The 17,635-nt window shown below is 46.5% G+C and overlaps 1 protein-coding gene across 1 annotated transcript; it reads left to right on the top strand.

Annotated features, from left to right (window-relative positions):
• The first annotated feature begins 861 nt into the window (after nt 1-861).
• TPBGL (trophoblast glycoprotein like) lies at nt 862-1,971 on the top strand. Its single transcript, XM_070751508.1, has one exon. It carries the CDS (start codon nt 862-864, stop codon nt 1,969-1,971), a length of 1,110 nt encoding a protein of 369 aa, XP_070607609.1.
• The last annotated feature ends 15,664 nt before the right edge of the window (nt 1,972-17,635 follow it).

The raw sequence follows: 17,635 nt of genomic DNA, 5'->3' as shown, positions 1-17,635 counted from the left end.
CTCTGGGAACGTGCAGAGAGCCGGAGGGTCCCGGACGCCAAAGCCGGGGCTCCCTTCTGCCCGCTCCGCCCAGCGACGGCCGCAAACAGGAGACAAGCGCATGGAGCGCCTCTGAGAACTTGCAGACTACCGGGGTCCCTCGTATCCGCTACACTCCGCCCGAAAAGGCAAAGGCCTCTGAGCACGTGCAGAAAGTCGAAGGAGACGGGTCGCCGACGCTAAGGCTCCTTTTCTACCCTCCCTCCTCCGGTCCGACGCCTCCAAACCAGAGGCAGGCAAGAGAGAGCGCCTCTGAGAACGCGCAGAGCTCCGGAAAGTAGACTAGAGACAGGACCTCTGAGAACGTGCAGAGCGCCGGAGGAGGAAGTGGGGGCTCCCTTCTGCCCTATTCGGTCGCAGGACACCCCGAAAGAAAAGGCAAGAAGAGCTTCTGAGAACGGAGGGTGCCCGAAAGAGACAGAGAGAGGGTGCCCCTGAAAACGCGCAGAGAGCTGGAGGGTGCCAGGCGCCAATGGGGGCTCCCTTCTGCCCACCCCGCCCTCTCAGCGCCCCTAAACCAGAAGCAGGCGGGAGACAGGACCTCTGAGAACGCGCAGAGCGCCGGACGGCACCCGGCCACCGCCGCCGGCGTAGGAGGAGGCGAGCCAAAGCAGGCGCGCACCACCGGAGTCCGCGCGCGCTCCTTCCCTCCCTCCTTCCCTCCCAGGTCAGCCTCCTCGTCTCCCCCCGCCTCCGACCCAGCCCCGTCCGGAGCGCATCCTTCCCGGCGCCCGAGCCCCACTTCTTCTTCCCAACCGGCCGCCCGTCGAACCGAAGCGCTCTTCCCGGCCAGGCGGCGCTCGCGGGGATGCTGGGCTAAGCATGGCCCGGCGGCGCCCACCTCCTCCTCCTCCGCCTCTCCTCCTCCACCTCTTCTTCCTCCTCCTCCTCTTCCTCCCTCCGCCGGTGCAGAGCCGAGGCTGCTCGCCCTGCTTCTGGTTCGCCACGCCGGACACGGTCCAGTGCCGCTTCGTGGAGCTCCAAGAACCGCCGGCGGAGCTGCCCTCCGCCGTGCGTAATTTGACCGTGGTCGGTGGCAACCTCACCGCGCTGGGCCGGGCGGCTTTCGCAGGCGGCTGGGATCCGGGGGAGGCTTCCCCGCGCCGCCCGCTGCTCCACTTAACGTTGCTGGCGTTGCTCCGGAGCCGCATCGAAGCGCTGGAGGAGGCGGCGTTCGCCGGGCTGCCGTCTTTAGCCGCCTTGGATTTAAGCCACAACCCTTTGCGCCGCGTGTCGCCCGGAGCTTTCCTCTTCTGCGGCCGCTTGCAGAGGCTCGCGCTCAACGGGGCGCTGGCAGACGGACGCACCGCCGAGGACCTGCTGGGCTCGGCTCTCGCCAACCTCAGCCTTGAGCGGCTGGAGGTAGCCGGCAATGCCTTGCGCGCTCTCCCACCGCCTTGGACGCTGCCGCCTTCTCTGCAGGAGCTGGACGCGCGCAACAACTCGCTGCAGGCGCCGCGCCCCGACGGGCTGGGCTCGCCTCTGCTGCGCGTGCAGCTGGCGGGCAATCCTCTGACTTGCGACTGCCCCGCTCTGCGGCCGCTGCTGCTCTGGCTGGCCAACGGCACGGGGCGCGCGCCGGATCGGCGGGAGCTGCGCTGCGCCTCGCCGCCGCAACTCCGGGACGCGCCGGTCCTGCGCCTCCGGCCGCGCCAGCTCAAGTGCCTGGAGGAAGGCTCGGCGGCTTGGGGTCTCCTGGAGCCCGTGGGCGGGCCGGAACCGAAGGAGCTGGAGACGGTATCCTACGTCTTCCTCGGCATTGTGCTGGCCTTGATCGGGCTGGTGTTTTTAATGGTGCTCTACCTGAACCGACGGGGCATTAAGCGGTGGCTCAACAACCTGCGAGAAGCCTGCCGGGATCAGATGGAGGGCTACCAGTACCGCTACGAACAGGACAGCGACCCCCGGCGATCCAGCCCGGGCGCCCTCTGAAAACGGGGCAGGGGGAAGGACGACCTGGTGGCCCCCTTTTCCACTGAGCTTGCCAGGATGGCCGAGTTGGGGAGGTTGGCACCCCAAAGCTTAACTCTCTGGGCTCCCCCAAAAGATCGGACCTCCGTAGGGTTTGGACCGGCTGGATGAAGATGACGTGTGGTCCTCAGCTGGAGCGCCAGGCTGGGGATGCCCCGTTTCCTGGGAAGGCTAAGCCAGTGGCGATCTCTACCAGCTCAACAGGGGTCAGAGCTGGGCAAAGTTTGGAGGGGAGAAGACGTATACAAGCTCAGTGGTTCTCAACCTTTCTAATAATAATAATAATAATTTATTAGATTTGTATGCCGCCCCTCTGCCGCGACTCCTTAATACAGTTCCTCATGTTGTGGTGGCCCCCAACCATAAGTCCAGCGTCAATTCTCCCAACGGAGCTTTAAGCTGATTGGCAGGGAGGTCAGAGGGATGCCCCCACTGTCAATGCCTTGGATTGTAAAAATATATTCCAAGGCGCCAAAAAAGAAGCTTTAGTTCAGTGATAGTGAACCTTTGGCATGGGTGCCACAGGTGGCACGTGGAGTCATATCTGCTGGCACGCGAGCTGTTGCCCTAGCTCAGCTCCAATATGCATGTGTGTGCTGGCCAGCTGATTTATGGCTCTCACAAAGGCTCTGGGAGGGCATTTTGGGCTTCCAGAGAGCCTCAGGAGGATGGGGGAGGGCGTTTTCACTCTTCCCCGGCTCCAGAGAAGCCTTTGGAGCCTGGGGAGGGCGAAACACGAGGCTACTGGGCCCACCAGAAGTTGGGAAACAGGCCCTTTCTGGCCTCCAGAGGGCCTCCGAGGGGTGGGGGAAGTTGTTTTCGCCCTCCCCAGGCATTGAATTGTGAGTGTGGGCACTCATTCATGTGCAATTGTGCGTGTGCATGCTCTTTCAGCACCCGAGGAAATAAAGGTTTACCATCACTGTTTTAGTTCCTAACACCAGGGGAAATTTGTCTTTGCCCATGCTCTTAGGTCGTTCAACCCCCAAATAGTTGCTGACCACCCCTCCCTGTTGAGAACCACTGGACTAGAATCTGCAGAGATGTGGCTCCGAGACCCCCTGAACTGTGGCTGTGCCTTAAGTCTTGGCTAGAGAACTAGCATCAAAGTTAACCACCGTGGCTAAATCTGGAGAGTCCAAACAACCGTCGACTAGTAAACTAGATAAAGTGGCGGCTGGGAAGTTTCCGCCCGAGTTGTGAAAAACATCCACGCGCTCGAAATGACCGTCGCTGTAGCATTGCCAAGGCGAACGGATTTAATCTCGGAGAACCGAATTCTGTGCCGTTTGTTGATTCCGTCCTATGGATGCTCCACAATTTGAACCCAGGACTCCGAATCCTGCAGATTTTCATTGCCCGCTTAACGGCAGAAGACAGTTGTGCGAATTCTTCCACCACCGTCTTTTCCTGGAAAAACGAGCTTGGTGCAATACTGGGGCTGCCTTTCCCCATAAGACCCCCACCCCACCCCAGGTTTGCATCCTCAAACTTTTAAACTTTGGTCAGAGTCTTTGAACGCTCAGGAGTTGACCGATACCCAGAAAATATCCTGAACCGAACAAATGTGTTCTTAGCAACTTTAAAAAATGTCCTTGCAATAATTTTGGATGATGGAAAGAGGGAGGATGGAGTGGTTGGTTTTGGAATCTGGTTCAAAAATCACATTTTTGATTTCTGAATTTGGTTCCTGTGTGAACGAAGGAATTCCGGCGTCCCGACTCCTGATGTAGGTTTGCCAGGGGGGTCGGGAATCGTGAGGAAGGGGCTCCCACTGTTTTCCTTTTTGAAGGTTTGCCTCCCCTTAGAAAAAAATATTAACCAAGAAAGAGCTGGGGGTTTTCCCTCCCATCTGTGGGATTCTCCCCCTACCCCAATTCCAATGGAACTGTGCCAGCCCCCCAGGCCAGCTATGGGCATTTTCTTCTGCTCTTAATCGGCACAACCCTCCCCTCTGTCCTTTCCCCAGCAGCATAGGTTTTGGAGTCCGTAACTTTCCGCCGGACCATTAACTTTGAATTATTTCAGACCCTAGCTTCAGGAAACATTGCAATAGAACAGAACAATCCTTTTTATTGTTATTATTATTTTTTAAAAGGGGGGGGGGGAACTTTTCGGTGTATTTTGGATGATTTTAGAAAGGCACCCATGAACAGATGCCATCATCCCTAAGGGGAGAACATCTGGAAGTGGATTTCTTCAGAATAGGCCCATTCAAACCAAATAATTCTTCCTTAGGAACCGTTTTGCCTGTTTCCAAACTCCAACCCCGTGTAGCCGACCCTAGTTTAAGGTTTAACCTTTACCGCATCATTAGTCGATAATCGAATAGGATCTATGCAGAAGACCTTCCTATATTTATTGCTGTTCCATATTAATTCTGGTTTTTATTTATTTTTTAATTGCTGAAGGAGAATTGTAAAGGACTGGGGAAGTCCTGTTGAAGAACTCAAGGGAACAAAGGCATCAGGGAACAAATTAAAATTTTAATAAACGTAGATTTTTCTCCGCAGGGACTCGAAATTCCCATCTCCGTGTGGCTGTTTGTATCCGCGTGTTTTTATCCAGCCTAAATTGCTAAACAATCCCCTTCGCACTCTAGGTCTTCTTTCTGGTTTCACAGCGGTGACCAGGTGACCTTAAAACATTGAAGGGAAGGAAGGGAAGAAGGGAAGAGAAATGGCAATAGCATTTAGACTTATCGACTGCTTCCTAGTACTTTTCCAGCCCTCTAAGCAATTTACAGAATCAGCCTCTTGCCCCCAACCATCTGGGTCCTCATTTGACCCACCTCGGAAGGAAGGAAGGAAGGAAGGAAGGAAGGAAGGAAGGAAGGAAGGAAGGAAGGAAGGAAGGAAGGAAGGAAGGAAGGAAGGAAGGAATAGCAATAGCATTTAGACATATACTGGTTCATAGTGGGGCCTTTCTAGGAATCTCCTGGGAGGAAACAGGGCTGGAAAGGGCGTGGAGAAGCCTCTGTGGGGCCTCTCTAGGAATCTCCTGGCAGGAAACAGGGCTGGAAAAGGCAGGGAGAAGCCTCCATGGGGCCTCTCTAGGAATCTCCTGGGAGGAAACAGGGCTGGAAAAGATGGGGAGAAGTACTGTATCCGTGAGGCCTCTCTAGGAATCTCCTGGGAGAATCTCCTTCTTTCCTTCCAGGGCCAGAAAAGGCGGAGAGAGGCCTCTGTGGGGCCTCTCTAGGAATCTCTTGGGAAGAAGCAGGGCCAGAAAAGATGGGGAGAAGCATCTGTGGGGCCTCTCTAGGAATCCCCTGGGAGGAAACAGGGCTGGAAAAGGTGAGGAATAGCCTCTGTGGGGACTCTCTAGGAATCTCCTGGGAGGAAACAGGGCCGGAAAAGGCGGGGAGAAACCTTCATGGGGCCTCTCTAGGAATCTCCTGGGAGGAAACAGGGCCTCCACCCTCCCTGTGGTTTCCCCAATCACATCCATTATTTGCTTTTACATTGATTCCTATGGGAAAAATTGCTTCTTCTTACAAACCTTTCTACTTAAGAACCTGGTCACAGAATGAATTAAGTTTGTAAGTAGGGGTACCACTGTATTAACATAACAAAGTACAAAGAAGTGATTAAAAATAATAATAGGATAGAAGGACAGGGGACGGTAGGCACAATGGTGCGTTTATGCACGCCCCTTACAGGCCTCTTAGAAAAGGGGAGAGGTCAACAGTAGATAATTTCAGGTTGAGGATTTTGGGGTTGGGGAAAGAAATAACAAAGTCATTGTAGTAGATGGGTGTTTCTTGTGTTCTGATATTTTGGGGTGGAGAAAAGATCTCTGGGTTCTGTTAGTGAGGATTTGGGCCAACATCCTCACCAAGATGCAACCAATTTGAGTTTATTAATTATTTATTTTATTTAGAAACATAGAAACATAGAAGACTGACGGCAGAAAAAGACCCCATGGTCCATCTAGTCTGCCCTTTTACTATTTCCTGTATTTTATCTTACAATGGATATATGTTTATCCCAGGCATGTTTAAATTCGGTTACTGTGGATTTACCAACCACGTCTGCTGGAAGTTTGTTCCAAGGATCTACTACTCTTTCAGTAAAATAATACTTTCTCATGTTGCCTTTGATCTTTCCCCCAACTAACTTCAGATTGTGTCCCCTTGTTCTTGTGTTCACTTTCCTGTTAAAAACACTTCCCTCCTGAACCCTATTTAACCCTTTAACATATTTAAATGTTTCGATCATGTCCCCCCTTTTCCTTCTGTCTTCCAGACTATACAGATTGAGTTCATTAAGTCTTTCCTGATACGTTTTATACTTCAGACCTTCCACCATTCTTGTAGCCCGTCTTTGGACCTGTTCAATTTTGTCAATATCTTTTTGTAGGTGAGGTCTCCAGAACTGAGCACAGTACTCCAAATGTGGTCTCACCAGCGCTCAATATAAGGGGATCACAATCTCCCTCTTCCTGCTTGTTATACCTCTAGCTATGCAGCCAAGCATCCTACTTGCCTTTCCTACCGCCCGACCACACTGCTCACCCATTTTGAGACTGAATGTTTATTTATTTAGTCAAGTGCATATTGGTGGAATACAAAGATATAATATTTATATACACGATATTAGTAAGAGAGAAACATGAGGACACGGGACGGAAGGCACGCTGGGGCATTTATGCACGGCCCTTACTGACCTCTTAGGAATCGGAAGAGGTCAACAGTGGAGAGTCTAAGGGTCAAGTTTTGGGGGTTAGGTGAAGATACTACAGAGTCTGGTAGTGAGTGCCAGGCATCAACTACTCAGTTACTAAAGTTGTATTTCCTGCAGTCACGTTTGGAGCAATTTGAGTTCGTATCTGTTGTGTGGTTGAAGCTGAAGTAGTCGTTGGCAGGAAGGACGTTGTAGCAGATTATTTTATAGGTCGTGTTTAAGGCAACGTAGTTCTAAGCTTTATTAACTTAGAATTGTGAGTCTAGTTGCGGCGAGTGGAGGAGTGGAGGGCTCTTCTCGTAAGGTATCTCTGGACATTTTCTAGAGTGTTTACATCCGAAATGTGGTGTGGGTTACAGACAGATGAGCTGTATAAATGAGACAGATGAGCTTATAAATCTAATAAATTAAATTAAATTACAACACCCACACACACCGTTTTAAGAGTACTGTACACCAAATAGGAAAATTTCCTTTTTTAAAAGAAATTTTAATGGCATAGTGCCAATGGCCCGGGGCTGCTCCCAGCTGCAAACTTCCTTATGCTTAACAGCTGTAAAACATTATGCAACCTCCCTCGCTTTCATTTTGGAGAGGAATAAAAAATAAAACAGAAGGCCAAAAAAAAAGGGAAAAGGATGTTTTGGTGGACGACATCTGTTCGCTTAATCGTGGAAGTGGCTGAGAGTTTGGAAACCCGGCGGGGAGAATCGTAGGGGTGGCTCGAGTTGGTTTTTTTGAAGGACGTGTGAAGGATAACCCTTGAGGACTAGAGAGTTGTCCCCTGGCTGGGGGTTGCTGGCTGGAGCCAGCCTCGCTTGGCATGGAAATGTAGCATTAGCGGGGCCCGAATTTTCCTTGCCAGCGGTGCTTAAAAACCCATCGGCTGTGAGATCTTGGCAGGCTCTGCGCTCGGTGTCAATTGGACCTTGTCACAAAAGCTGTTGGGAATGTGTTGGTGGCTTTTTTTGGCTTTGCTGCGGAGAGAGAGAGCCTCCAGCTCTGAAGACAGTCTATCTGGGGTCTTCAGCAGCATAGAACCTCCAGTTCCAGAGATGATCTACCTGCGTGCTTAGAATAGAGCCTCTGTCTCCAGAGGCAGGCTGTCTGCGTTCTTCAGGTACACAGCTGAGATAGCTCAGGAATAAAGCCTCCAGCTCCAGAGTCACGCTATCTGCATTTTATTCATTCATTCATTCATTCATTCATTCATTTATTCATTCATTCATATATTCATTCATTCATTCATTCATTCATTCATTCATTCATTCATTTAAATTTGTAATCTGCCCACTCCTGAAGGACTCTTCAGGAGCATAGAACCTCCAGTTCTAGAGGCAATCGACCTGCGTGTTTCGAATAGAACCTCCATCTCCAGGGGCACACCCTCTGCATTCTTCAAATAGATAAAATAATCCGTTCCAGAGGCATTCTTCAGGGGCACAGCTGAGACAGCGCAGGAATAAAGCCTCCAGCTCTAGAGGCAGGCTACCTGTATTTATTGTATTTGTATTTTTATATTGCTGTAAGCCACCCTGATTCCTTTGTAATTCGGCGGCATAGAAGTCAAATAATAATAATAATAATAATAATAATAATAATAATAATAATAATAATGATAATAATAATAATGATTATAATGATGATGATGATGATGATAATAATAATAATAATAATAACAACAACAATAATAATAATAATAATAATAATAATAATTCTTTGAATAGTTGGGGAAAAGATCAGAAGCCACGTGAGAAAATACTATTTGATTGAAATAGTAGATGCTTGGAACAAACTTCCAGCAGACGTGGTTGGTTAATCCACAGTCACTGAATGTAAACATGCCTGGAATAAACATAGATCCATCCTAAGATAAAATACAGGAAATAGTAGAAGGGCAGACTAGATGGACCAGGAGGTCTTTTTCTGCCATCAATCTTCTAGGTTTCTATGAATGAGGAAGAAAGGGAGGGAGGAAAGAAAGAAAAGAAAGGAAGGAAGGAAGAGAAGGAGGGTAGGAAGGAAGAGAAAGAAGGAAGGAAGGAAGGAAGAATCCACAGGACCTGAATTGAAACATGCCTGGGATAAACATAGATCCATCCTAAGATAATGGACAGGAAATAGTATAAGGACAGACGAGATGGACCAGGAGGTCTTTTTCTGCCCTCAATCTTCTAGGTTTCTGTGCAATTCTCTCTTTACATTCGTTTAGAGGCATGGGAAGCTGCATTATTATTATTATTATTATTATTATTATTATTATTATTATTATTATTATTATTATTTGAATAGAACCTCCAGCTCCAGAGCTAGCTATCTGCGTTTTCTGGGGCACAGTGTCTTAGAATAGAGCCTCCAGCTCCAGGAGCAGGTTATCTTCAGGGCCTGACTAAGACAGCTCAGAATAGAGCTTCCAATTCCAGAGGCAGTCTATCTGCATGCTTTGAATAGAATCCCCAACTCCGGAGGCAGACTGCCTATATTCTTTGAATAGAGCCTCCAGCTCCAGAGGCAAGCTATTATTCCCTGCTGGCTGGGGAATTCTGGGAGTTGAAGACCAAATGCCCTTGAAGGCCCCAGATTGAGAAATAGTCTCCAGGAGGGCTTAATTAGTCCCCTTGCAGATTTCAGAGGGACAGACCAGATGGTCTTTGGGAATCCCTTTTGGGGCTACAAATCAAGGATTCTCGGATTTTCCAGGAATCCTTCATTAGAAATGGGTGGCTGGAGAATTCTGGGAGTCGAAGTCCACAGGGCAAAAAAGTGACCCAGATTGAGAAACAACTGTTTTAGATCACGAAGTTGGAAGAGGCTTTAAAGGGTCATCTAGTCCATCCCCCCTGGTTAGAATTTTTTTCTTTCATTCTTAAAAAGGAAATTATTTCAACTTATTTCAACTTTCTTCAAATAGAAGATGCGCAATTAAGGTGTCCTTTTCAGAATGAAAATAGCTGAAAATAGCGTATTTTAACAGAGAGAGAATGAGAAAGAAAGAAAGAAAGAAAGAAAGGGAAAAAAAGAAAGAAAGAAAAAGGAAGGAAAGATGGAAGGAAGGAAAGAATAGAAAGGAAAGGAAGGAAGGAAGGAAGGAAGAGGAAGGAAAGATAGAAGGAAGGAAAGAAGAGAAAGGAAAGGAAGGAAGGAAGGAAGGGAGAGAGAGAAAGGAAGGAAAGAAAGAAAGAAAGAAAGAAAGAAAGAGGAAGGAAAGATGGAAGGAAGGAAAGAATAGAAAGGAAAGGAAGGAAGGAAGGAAGGAAGGAAGGAAGAGGAAGGAAAGATAGAAGGAAGGAAAGAAGAGAAAGGAAGGAAAGGAAGGCAGGAAGGGAGAGAGAGAGAGAAAGGAATGAAAGAAAGAAAGAAAGGAAGAAAGAAAGAAAGAAAAACTTAGCAAAATGATAAGGTTGAAAGATAAAACTGGTGTTTTAAATCCAAATTGCTCCCCCTCATCCAGGGCTTATCCTAACACAGACAGTTTTATTGGTAGTTTTATTTACCACTTTTTATCAGTGTATTCTAATTTCTATACGTTCTCTGCACCTGCATACAGTAAATGTATTTTGGGCAGGTTTTTCCCCCCCTTATACAATATACATTTTAAAAAGTCTTGAGAGCTGCACTGCGGAATTCAAAGTGTTTTCAAACAGTACTTAAAAAAACAGAGGCTCTGCAGATCGCAGTAGTAATTCAGGCTTCCCGGCTTATCTTTAACCTTTGCATCCATGATTAAACCTTCATCTTTAGAGAAAAGAAGGACTGGGGGTGACATGATAGCAGTCTTGCAATATTTGAGGGGTTGCCCCAAGGAAGAGGGGGTCCCCATATTCTCCAAAGCACCCGAGGGTAGAACAAGAAGCAATGGGTGGAAACTAAACAAGAAGAGAAGCAACTTAGAATTAAGGAGAAATTTCCTAGCGATGAGAAAGATTAACCCGTGGAACCACTTGCCACCAGAAGTTGTGGGTGCTGCCATCGCTGGAGGTTTTGAAGAAGAGACTGGACAGTCATGGTAGAGGCTCCTGCCTGAGCAGGGGATTGGGCTAGACTCTATTCTGGATTGATGATTTGACCAGTTCTTCCTTCTGAAGATCCAGACCCCTATTACATCCTTCTCATTGTCCCCAAAAATAGTTTTTCTCTTTCTTTCTTTCTTTCTTTCTTTCTTTCTTTCTCTTTCTTTCCTTTCTTTATTTTCTTTCTTCCTTTCTTTTCTTCCTTTCTTTACTTCCTTCCTTTCTTCCTTCTCTTCTTGTTTCCTTCCCTTTCCTCCCTCTCCTTCCTTTCCCTTCCTTATTCTTTCAATCCTTCGTTCATTCCTTTGCTCCTTTTTCTCCTTTCCTTCTCTTCCTTCCTTCTGTTCTTTCCCTCTTTCCCTTCTTTTCCCCTCTCCCTCCCTTCTTTCCTCCCTTACTTTTTCCTTCCATTCTCCTTCCCTCCGTTTGCTCCTTCCTTCTCTTCCCTTTCTTCCTTCTCTTCTTCTCCTTCTCTTTCTTCCTTCTTCTCCTTTCTTCTTCCTTCCTTCCCATTTCTTCTCCTTCCTTCTCTCCTTCATTCATTTGTTCCTCTCCTTCTCTCCCTCTCTTCTTTCCTTCTCCCCGTCCCCCCGCCTTTCATTCATTCTTTCTTTCTTTCTTTCTTTTTCTTTCTTTCTTTTGTTTCTTTCTTTTCTTTCTTTCTCTTTCTTTCCTTTCCTTCTTTCTTTCTTTTTCTTTCCTTTTGTCTTTCTTTCTTTTTCTTTCTTTTCTTTCTTTCTTTTCTTTCTTTCTTTCTCTTTCTTTCCTTTTTTCTTTCTCTTTCTTTCCTTTCTTTCTCTATCTTTCTTTCTCTCTCCTTCCTTCCTCCCTCCCTCCCTTCCTTCTTTCTCTTTTCTTTGGCCCTGGAAGCTTCCCCTGTGCACAATCCAGCAAGAACAAAGTGAATATTTTGCACTTTTATTAATCTCTTCCCTTCGCAGCCAGTTGGATGAGGTGCCACCCAGTCTTTCGGTGGTGTTGCCAAATCGGACACCTTGCTGGCTCTACCCTGCCATTCAAAAGCTAGAAAGAGGAGATTTGGGGACACAATTGCTCAGCGACGGGAGGGAGAACATTTCCTCCCCTCTCTCTGGATCCATCGGCTGCTCCCAGGCCTGGGCTGCCTGCCAGTGTGTGCCAGCTGCAGTCGGTACCAACCCTCAAAGAGAAAAGAGCCGAGGGAGCCAACATCATCACCGCATTCAGGCTCCAGCCTTCCCGGCCTCCGCCTGGACTCTCCGCAAAGAGAAGCAGGACTTCTGCTGGCTGAATCCCTGCCAGGGTCACCAGGCTGCCAATTAGCAGGGCAAAATGTCAAACCTCCTTAGATCTGTCGGATCCTCCTCCGTCCCAGAGAGGCTGGTCGGCCCGAATTTAGGTTCCGCCTGGTGCAAAGAAGGGGAGGCTGGGAAGGGGAAGTACCTGGCACAATTAGGCAGAGAATCCAAGGACAGGGAGGGAATTGGGAGATTTATCATTTTATATTATTTTATTTTATTTTTATTTTTATTTTATTTTTATTTTTTTTAATTATTTTTATTTATTATTTTATATATTTTATTTTACTTTGTTTATTTTATTTCGCCTTGGTGGTGCAATGGTTAGAGTGCAGTACTGCAAGCTGCTTCTGCTGACTGCCAGCTGTAGTTCCCCGGTTCAAATCTCACCAGGCCTTCCACTGACTCGGCCTTCCTTCCTCCCGAGGGGGGTCAAAGGAGGAGCCAGATTTTGGGGGGCAAATATGCCAACAAATAAGCAAATATTCGTTGCTTATTTGACTCCTATGACAATCAGTAAGTAATAATAATCATCATAATCATCACCATCATCACCATCATCATCATCATCATCATCATCATCATCATCATCATAATATGTTAGATTTGTATGCCTCCCCTCCCCAAGAACTCGGAGCGGCTCACAACAATCATAAACAATGTACAAATCCAATATTTAAAACACAATTTAAAAACCCTTATTAATAAAATAATCACACAACCCAATCAAACCATACATAAAGCAGTAGTTAGGGGAGGTGTCAATTTCCCCATGCCTGGCGGTATAGGTGGGTCTTAAGTAGTTTACGAAAGGCAAGGACGGTGGGGGCAGTTCTGATCTCCGGGGGGAGTTGGTTCCAGAGGGACGGGGCCGCCATAGAGAAGGCTCTTCCCCTGGGCCCCGCCAGACGACATTGCTTAGTCGAGAAGGCCCACTCTGTGGGACCTAATCGGCTGCTGGGATTTGTGCGGCAGAAGATGGTCCCCGGAGGTGTTGTCCCTCATGATTCTTGGCAAATTTGTCTTTTTCTTTTATGTCCCCTGAGAGCATCTGCACCAAAGACAAATCCCTTGTGCGTCCAATCCCACTTGGCCAATAAAGAATTCTATTCCATTCTATTCTATTTTGGCACACGAACCAAGAACGGTTTGCCATCAGTGGCCTAAACCATTCTGGACAGATGGCTGTGCAGTCCCTTAAAAAGCTCCCATGTTGGAGCCCCCACAACTTCCTGGAGATAAGCCATTCCACTGATTAATTGTTCTCAGTATTAGGAACTTTCTCCTTAATTTCAAGTTGCTTAGGTGTTGTGCAAATAGAAACATAGAAACATAGAAGACTGACGGCAGAAAAAGACCTCATGGTCCATCTAGTCTGCCCTTATACTATTTCCTGTGTTTTATCTTAGGATGGATACATGTTTATCCCAGGCATGTTTACATTCAGTCACTGTGGATTTACCAACCACGTCTGATGGAAGTTTGTTCCAAGGATCTACTACTCTTTCAGTGAAATAATATTTTCTCACGTTGCTTCTGATCTTTCCCCCAACTAACTTTAGATTGTGCCCCCTTGTTCTTGTGTTCACTTTCCTATTAAAAACACTTCCCTCCTGGACCTTATTTAACCCTTTAACATATTTAAATGTTTCGATCATGTCCCCCCTTTTCCTTCTTTCCTCCAGATTATACAGATTGAGTTTGTGAAGTCTTTCAAATCCAGCCATTGAGTAATTCCAGTTTGCTTCTCTGCTTGATTAGTTTCCATCCGTTGCTTCTTTCTTCTGCCTTTAGGGGTCTTTATCTAGAGAAGAACTGACGAAATCAGACAGGGCGATGAATGTTTAATGACAGATGGAAAAGCTAAAGATAAATCAGATAGTATAAATTAGTGCCATCCACGTCTCTTTGAGGACGGCAGCCAAAAAAGCCATTGCAGTCCTAAACTGCATTAATAAAAGGATAGAAACTAGGAACAGGGAAGTACTAAAATCACTCTATAAAGCCTTAGTTGGACCACACCTAGAGTGCTGTGTCCAGCTTTGGTTCCCACACTACAAAAAAGATATTGCAACTCAAGAGAAAGTGCAGAGGAGGGTGATTTAGGGGACTGAAAGCTATAATGCTTGGCTGCATAGCTAGAGGTATCACAAGCAGGAAGAGGGAGATTGTGATCCCGCTGTATAGAGCGCTGGTGAGCCCACATTTGGAACAATACTGTGTTCAGTTCTGGAGACCTCACCTACAAAAAGATATGGACAAAATTGAACGCGTCCAAAGACGGGCTACAAAAATGGTGGAAGGTCTTAAGCATCAAACTGATCAGGAAAGACTTCATGGACTCCATCTGTAGAGTCTGGAGGACAGAAGGAAAAGGGGGGACACGATCGAAACATTTAAATATATTAAAGGGTTAAATAATGTTCAGGAGGGAAGTGTTTTTAATAGGAAAGTGAACACAAGAACAAGGGGGCACAATCTGAAGTTAGTTGGGGGGAAGATCAGAAGCAATGGGAGAAAACATTATTTTACTGAAAGAATAGTAGATGCTTGGAACAAACTTCTAGCAGACGTGGTTGGTAAATCCACAGTGACTGAATGTAAACATGCCTGGGATAAACATAGATCCATCCTAAGATAAAATACAGGAGATAGTATAAGGGCAGATGAGATGGACCAGGAGGTCTTTTTCTGCCATCAATCTTCTATGTTTCTATAACATACAAAGAGCGGTTGCAGGAACTGGGCAGAGGTAGTCTAGCACAGTGTTTCCCAACCTTGGCAACTTGAAGATATCTGGACTTCAACTCCCAGAATTCCCCAGCCAGCGAATTCTGGGACTTGAAGTCCAAATATCTTCGAGTTGCCTAGGTTGGGAAACACTGGTCTAGCAAAGAGAAGGACCAGGGGAGATATGATAGCAGTGGTCCAATACTTGAGGGGCTGCCACAGAGAGAAGGGGGTCAAGCTATTCTCCAAAGTACCAGAAGGCCAGACAAGGAACAATGGACGGAAGCTGATCAAGAGGAGATTCAAACTGGAAATAAGGAGGAACTTTCTGATGGTGAGAGCCATCAACCAGTGGAAACAGAAGTTGCCTGCGGAGGTTGTGAACGCTCCAACACTTGAGACTTTCAAGGGGAGATTCAACTGCCATTTGTCTGAAATGGTGTAGGGACTCCTGCATGGGCAGGGCGTTGGACTGGAGGACCTGCAAGGTCCCTTCCAACTCTAATGATAAATTTATTTATTTATTTATTTATTTATTCATTCATTCATTCATTCATTCATTTATTCATTCATTTATTGTTAGAGTTGAAAGGGACCATGAAGGCCATCGAGTTCAACCCCCTGCCCAAGCAGGAACCCTATAGTACACCAGTCAAGTGGTAGTTCAATCTTCTCTTAAAAATGTCCAGAGTGTTGGAGTTCACAACATCCACTGGTAGGTTGTTCCATTGGTTGATCGCTCTGACCGTCAGGAAGTTCCTCCTTATCTCCATGTTGAATCTCTCCTTGGTCAGCTTCCAGCCATTGTTCCTCATCCGGCCCTCTGGTGCCCTGAAGAATAAAGTGATCCCCTCCTCTCTGTGACATCCCCTCGTATACTTGTAGACTGCTATCATGTCCGCTCTGGCCCTCCTTTTCTCTAGGCTATCCATGCCCAGTTCCCTCAGTCTCTTCGTAAGTCTTGGTTTCCAGTCCCTTAATCATCTTGGTTGCTCTTTTCTGCACCTTCTCCAGAGTTTCAATGTCTCTTTTGAAGTGTGGTGACCAGAACTGAATGCAGTACTCCAGGTGTGGTCGGACCAGGGCGTAGTAGAGTGGTATTAAGACTTCCCTGGTCTTGGAGTGTATTCCCCTGTTGATGCAGCTTAGGATTGTGTTGGCTTTTTTGGCTGCTGCTGCACATTGTTGGCTCATGTTTTGTTGATTGTCCACCAAGACTCCGAGGTCTCTTTCGCATTTGCTACTGCTAAGAGGGGTTTCTCCCAGGTTGTATGTGTGTCCAGGGTTTTTTCTGCCTAGGTGAATAAATAAAGTCAAGGTATCCAGGCCAAAGATAGACAAATGCCAATCTCCACCAAACAACCAGAATAAGAAAACAAAGCGAAGCGCTGTGATTTTCTGAATGATTTGAGCCGCAAAATGGAAAAAAAATTCCTCTGCCCAGTGACATGAATGAGCAAGATGACCGAGCATGAGAAAAATTCATCCCTGGTAATGCTGAGAGTAAAAGGAGAATTGGGTTTTGTTTTGTTTTTTAAACCTACTTGGAAAGGATCTCTTTGCTTTCAACATATGGTCTGATCGGACGTGTCTCTAGCCCAGGGATGAGAATAAATCTAAAAGTATGATTAGTTTGACTGTTTGGGATGAGTGCTTAAAGAGGATTAAATGCAGGATAGAAGACTGATGAGAAGCTTTGAAATTGAATACAGGGTTTGCCATCCTGGGTAGCTTTTGTGGACTTCGACTCCCAGAATTTGTTTATTATTCATTTATTTTATTTATGTCAAACATGGATAGGATAGTAGTATTTGTATAAACATAAGTAAAAAGTAACGATAAAGGAGGACAATAGGTCAGAAGGACAGAAATTTATTTATTTTTCTTTCTTTATTTTATTTATTTATTCATTTGTCCAATACACAAATACATAGGAAGAAAAATAGACATGTGATAATATAAAAGAGAGGGAAAGTGAACTTAGAGGAGAGGATATATGAAAGGAAGAGAATATATATGATAGATGAAAGAAAGGAAAGACAATTGGACAGGGGACGAAAGGCACACCAGTGCACTTATGTACGCCCCTTACTGGCCTCTTAAGAACCTGGAGAGGTCAATCGTGGAGAGTCTAAGGGAGAAATGTTGGGGGTTAGGGGTTGACACAATTGAGTCCGGCAATGAGTTCCACGCTTCGATAACTCGATTGTTGAAATCGTATTTTTTACAGTCAAGTTTGTAAGTTTGAATCTGTTGCGTGCTCTTGTGTTGTTGCTGTTGAAGCTGAAGTAGTCATTCACCGGTAGGACGTTGCAGCATATGATCTTGTGGCCAATACTCAAATCGTGTTTTAGGCGCCTCAGTTCTAGGCTTTCTAGGCCCAGGATTGTTAGTCTATTTTTGTAGGATATTCTGTTTCGAGTGGAGGAGTGAAGGGCTCTTCTGGTGAAATATCTTTGGACATTTTCAAGGGTGTTGATGTCTGAGATGTAGTATGGGTTCCAGACCGATGAGCAGTAGTCTAGGATAGGTCTGGCAAAAGTTTTGTAGGCTCTTGTGAGTAGTGTGAGATTGCCTGAGCAGAAGCTGTGTAAGATCAGGTTAACAACTCTAGAAGCCTTTATGGCAATATTGTTGCAGTGGGCTTTAGCACTTAGGTCATTCCATATTAGTATTCCAAGGTCTTTTACTGAGTGTGGGTGGGCAGTGAGAGATTGCCTATTCAGTTCGTATGTGCGGTTTGGATTCTTTTTGCCGATGTGGAGGGTAGAGCATTTGTTGGTTGATATTTGAAGTATGGCAGGCACACTGGTGCGCTTATGCACACCCCTGACAGACCTCTTAGAAACGGGGAGAGGTCGACTGTAGACAATCTAAGGTTCAAGTTTTTGGGGTTTGGGGAAGAAACCACAAAGTCGAGTAG

This window comes from Erythrolamprus reginae, chromosome 4, assembly GCF_031021105.1.
Source record: "Erythrolamprus reginae isolate rEryReg1 chromosome 4, rEryReg1.hap1, whole genome shotgun sequence".
NCBI classification, from domain to species: Eukaryota; Metazoa; Chordata; class Lepidosauria; order Squamata; family Dipsadidae; genus Erythrolamprus; species Erythrolamprus reginae.
This window is presented reverse-complemented; position numbering and strand designations above follow the sequence as displayed.

What these genes read in the sequence shown, in the direction of transcription:
- TPBGL (XM_070751508.1), top strand. Translation starts at nt 862, where the DNA reads ATGGCCCGGCGGCGCCCACCTCCTCCTCCTCCGCCTCTCCTCCTCCAC.